The 5,392-nt window shown below is 37.9% G+C and overlaps 1 protein-coding gene across 1 annotated transcript; it reads right to left on the bottom strand.

The window, feature by feature from the left end:
• Positions 1-4,162: 4,162 nt before the first annotated feature.
• On the bottom strand, positions 4,163-5,138 carry LOC100009737 (olfactory receptor 2D2-like). The gene has a single exon (XM_001362120.3). The coding sequence runs from the start codon at positions 5,136-5,138 to the stop codon at positions 4,203-4,205; it is 936 nt and encodes a 311-aa protein (XP_001362157.2). The 3' UTR covers positions 4,163-4,202.
• Positions 5,139-5,392: the final 254 nt, after the last annotated feature.

Genomic DNA, 5,392 nt, shown 5'->3' on the forward strand with positions numbered 1-5,392 from the left:
TCTTCCAGTTGCCTGATTCTGACCTTTAAAGCCTGGTTTTCCTTTTCAGTTTGGTCAAGCTGTTTCTGTAGTTGTGTGTTTTTTTTTTTGTGCTTCAGATTGTTGAGTTCCTTTTGCATTATTTCCCACTTTTCCTTCCAGAAGGCTTCCATCTTTTTGATAATTTCTGATTTAAATTCTTCAAGAGTTGGTGAAGAGTTTCCATTTCCTTTGGAAGATTTTGGAGCATTTGCTTGTGTTTCCTCTTCTATCTCCTCTGTATTTTGTATTTTTGCTCCATAAAATGTGTCCAAAATCATCCCCTTCTTCTTGCTTTTCTTGGTGTTTGGAGGCTTTTGTACTTCTGTACTGTTTGTCATCTCTATCTAAGTGAGGAGGACTGGCTCTTAGTGTATCTGTCTGATGGTCTGAGGCTTTAGCCCCAGGCAAATTGTTCATTATCCGCAGCTGCTGTATCTTCCCGGGGAAACCCATGGTCTGCCCTCCCCTGTCTGCCGGCATTCTGGTTGTTACTTGTGGGAAACTGCCCGCAGCTCCCACAAGAAAAGAAGATAGAAGTTTATTTCTTTGGGGGATAAGGATCTGAAGCCATGGGGGGATGGTAAAAAAGAGTCAGACACCAAATCGTATGGAAATCGAGCTACACAGACTTACCTCGCCAGCCCCTCATTTTCCATGGACAGGAAGCAATGAGGTTCCTGAAGACAACATCATGGGAATCAGAAATGAGTTTAGAGGGACTTCTGGTCAAGATGGTGGCTTAGAGAAAGCTAAAGTTCAGATCTCAGGAAACCCTTCCTTACCGATCTCAAAATATATGCTCCTAGGATGCAGAAATTCAAAATTATCAACAGCATAGACCCTGGGAATCTTCCTCCTTGACCTGGACCTGGATCAAAAGGTAAGGCCCCTCTCAAAAGCCAGAACCCGAGATCACTCGGACCTAAGGGGTAGGAGCGCTGAGTCCAAGGCTACAGAGGGAAACTTAGACCCAAGATTGTAACCCCCTGGCTGGATTCTTCCATCAGAGTTCCAGTGAAAGTCACTGCCCTTGGTGCTCCGGGAAGCCGTGGCCCCTCCCCCCTCAGAGAGCAGGGTCATCTGAAACAACAGTAACCCTCAGGGCCAACAAGACAGCCTCATGGCCAGCTCTTCTGAAGGCAACTTCCGGAAAGCAACCCGACCCAGTCGAGGGGGCACCCAAACAGCAGGGAAACAGAGAGAGCCGGGGGAGAGTGTAACCCCCTGGCCGGATCCTTCCATTCCAGTTCTGGTGAAAGTCACTGCCTTAAGGCATACTCAGTTAAACCCAGTGAAAGCTCAAAGAACGGACAATCTGCCCAGGACAATGGGTGATTTTTAAATTTCCTCTTTTTCTAAACTTTTAAAAGATTATTTATTTATTTAGAATATTTTTTCATGGTTACATGATTCATGATTTACCATCCTTCTTCCCTTCCCATTCTCAGAGTTGACCAGCAATTCCAATGGGTTATACAGGTATCATTGTTCAAAACCTATTTTCATATTATTCATATTTGCAATAGAGTGATCTTTTAGCATCAAAACCCCAATCATATCCCCATCAAACCACGTAATCAATCATATGTTTTGCTTCTGCATTTCTATTCACACAGTTCTTTCTCTGGATATTGATAGTGTTCTTTCTCATAAGTTCCTCTAGATTGTCCTGGATCATTGCATTGCTATTAGTAGAAAAGTCTACTACATTTGAATATGCCACAGTGTATCAGTCTCTGTGTACAGTCTTCTCCTCATTCTGATCATTTCACTATGAATCAATTCTTGGAGATCTTTTACTTTTTAATTGTATGCCCAATACACTGATCTGTTCTTTCTTTAATTTATTTATATAAGCATTTATAAATGAAAAAATAATTTTCCCTAAGTACTACTTTGGCTGTATCTTATACATTTTGATATTTGCCTCATTGTTATGTTTTATAATGAAATTACTGATTATTTCTATGATTTGTTCTTTGGCCAACATTCTTTAAAATAAAATTATTTAGTTTCCAATTAATTTTTGAGGATTTCTACCTTTTGAGGAATGACTGAATAAGTTGTGTTATATGATTATAATGGAACATTGTTGTGCTTTAACAAATGATGAGCTATATCAGAAAAAAACTGGGAAGATATACATCAATTGATGCAAAGTGAAGTGAAAAGAATTGGAACAACATTGTACAGTGTAATAGCAATTTTTTTTATTAACAACAATGAATGGCCCCGCTATTCTTAAGATTACAGCAATTTGAGACAATCCCAGAGACTTATGATGAAAATTGTCATATGGTTTCAGAGAAAGAACTGATGGTGTCTGAATGCAGAACAAAACATTTTCTTTTCCTTCCTTCCTTCCTTCCTTCCTTCCTTCCTTCCTTCCTTCCTTCCTTCCTTCCTTCCTTCCTTCCTTCCTTCCTTCCTTATTTCTTCCTTCCTACTTTATTCCCTTCCTTCTTCCTTCCTTCTTTCCTTCATTTCTTTCTTTCTTTCCTCCTCTTCCTCCTTCTTCTTCTCCTTCTTCTCTTTCTCCCTTCTATAAAATGACTAATAGGGGGAAATTTTTTACATAATTACACATGTAAAATCTGTATCAAATTGATTCTGTTCTCATGGAAGGAATAAGTCTAGGAGGGTAGGGGAAAGTGTGAGAGAATTTGGAATTCAAAATGTTTTTAAAGATGCATGTTAAAATTTTATTTTTATATGTAATTAGAGAAATGAAATATTATAAAAATAAAGAAAAATTATATGTTCATATTGAGAAATGTCTCTTGATCTTATGTGGGTACTACCCACCACCCACTTCCCTTCACAAGAAGTTGATGAACTTTCACAGGATCTGGTGGCATTCATTCTTTATCCTTCTGTTCCCCTGGCTGTATTTAATTAGTCTCCATATAGAAGTAAACACTATGCAGAAAAATGGTGGCAAATAATTTTTCAGCCTTGTTTTACCTGACGCCACAATCCATTTGAACTGGCTTTCTTTCTGTTCTTCACATATAGCATTCTATTTTCATATCTTCATGCCATGGTATTTGCTGTTACCATGTTGGTATCCAGGTCTGACTTTGCTCTTTTTCTTCAAGATATAGCTCAAGTACTATTTTATATATGAGTTTTTTTTATACCATCCCCTTACAACTTTTTGTGCTCTCCCTCACTACTACCTTGTATTAATTACTTTCTCTAAGGTATGGTACCTTTAAGGTGCTTCCCCTTTATGTGAAGAACTATATTACCAGTTAAAAGAGAAGTGGTTATTTTGCTATCTGTGCTTTCTCTATTCTATTGTTGTAAGAGTTTAGAGATACACATTTCTCGCTAATTACTGCATTGACTGTGTCCCATACATTTTCTTATGTTGTATAATATCATCATTCTCTTTATTGAAACCATTGATTGCTCCTGTTATTTATTCTTTGACACGCCCATTCTTTAGGGATTTTTAAAAAATTCTCATATCATGATGTAGTTTTCTCATTTACCTCTTTTAATTAAATTTATTTTTGATTTTACTTTGTCTAAGATCATGATTGCTATCCCTTCTTTTTTAAAAACTTCAGCTGAAACATATTCAAATCCATTCTAGCCCCTTTCCTTTACTCTGTATGTTTCCCTTTGCTTCAAATGTTTCTTGCAAGCATCATATTGTAAGATTCCAGTTTTTAATTAACTTTTCTATCTGTTTCCACTTTATTAGGGAATTCATCCCATTTACATTCACAGTTATGATTACTAAATATGTATTTGCCTCCATCCTATTTTTCCCATTTATCTACTATCTCTTCCATCTCCTTCTCTTCCTACTCCTCTTTTTGTTCCCAAGAAACATTATAACATGCCTAAGTCTATTTCCCAAAGTCTAGAGCAGAACTGTCTCTTATGCTAATTACACATTACTAAAACTGTTTTTCTAAAATCCTCCATATTAGTAGTGTTCTCATCTAGGTATTCAGAGTGATAGATATATCATGTCACACCTCTCTCTATGCCTGAGACATATTATTGGTATACAACACATAAACATTCTAGATATCGCTATAAAGCAATATAAACATGTATTCATATATGCTAAGAATAATGGAAAGGCAATTTTTTAATAGGATCGGGAGTGCTATAGCAGTCTCTGGAGTGAAGAAACAATGCTATAATGAATGACAGTGACATAATCAGGATATGAAGCATTTCCTTTTTTTGGCTATGTTTCTAAGTGCCTTAGTCACATCCTTATTCCTCAGGCTGTAAATGAGGGGATTAAGCATGGGGTTTATCACAGCATAAAATACAGATGCCACTTTTGCCTCCTCTTTTGAGGGTTTAAGTCTCATATAGTTAATGATAGCTGACCCATAAAAAATAATGACTACAAGGAGGTGGGAGCCACAAGTGGAGAATGCTTTACGTCTCCCTGAGGTTGTCTTCATCTTGATCACAGTCACTATAATGGAGCCATAGGATGCCAGAATCAGAGACACAGGTGCAAGAAGAAACAGAGAACCCATTAAGAAAATGGCCATCTTTGAGCTGTGGGTGTCTGCAGAAGCCAAGGCTAAGAGGGCTGGGGACTCACAAAAGAAATGAGCAATTCTATTATCTCCTTGGTAAGGGAGTCGCAATGTGAATGTGGTGTGAACCAAAGCCACTAGAATACCACTGATCCAGCAACCCAAGACCAAGTGGCCACATAGCCTCGATGTCATGATGATAGGGTAGTGCATGGGGTCACAGATTGCCAAGTACCTGTCATAGGACATCACAGCTAACAGTGCACACTCTGTACCTCCTAAAATGACGCAGAAAAGAAGCTGAACTGCACAGCCTATGAAGGAAATGACTTTTCTTCTGGATAACATGTGGGCAAGAACTTGGGGAACAATACAAGTAGAGAAGCCCAGGTCAGCCAAAGACAAGTTGCAAAGGAAAAAGTACATGGATGTATGGAGTTGTGAGTCAATCAGAACCAGGGAGATGAGAAGCAGGTTTCCAAGCAGAGTAACCAAGTAGACTATCAGGAAGAGTATGAAGAGAAATAGCTGAATTTGAAGATCATCAGAAAGTCCTAGAAAGAAGAATTCTGTCACCCAGGTCTTGTTGATGTCACTCATGTTTTTTTTTTTAAAGGAATAATGAGATATTGAGTAGATGACTTTAACCTAAAGAATCATAGAATCCACTATTAGAGGGGATCTTTAAAATTCAATTTCCTACCCAAACATTAAATGGTGCTCTCAAAAGGAGTTATTGAACACATCCAATGTAAACAGTACACTATCACACCAGCAAGCCTTTCTATTTATGGGCAACTCTAAGGGTTAGAAAATGGTTCTTTATATTTAACAAACATCTTCCACAGTCTGAC

This window comes from Monodelphis domestica, chromosome 1, assembly GCF_027887165.1.
Source record: "Monodelphis domestica isolate mMonDom1 chromosome 1, mMonDom1.pri, whole genome shotgun sequence".
Taxonomy (NCBI): Eukaryota; Metazoa; Chordata; class Mammalia; order Didelphimorphia; family Didelphidae; genus Monodelphis; species Monodelphis domestica.

Excerpts from the sequence above, each read along its gene's own strand:
- LOC100009737 (XM_001362120.3), bottom strand. The coding sequence starts at position 5,138 with ATGAGTGACATCAACAAGACCTGGGTGACAGAATTCTTCTTTCTAGGA.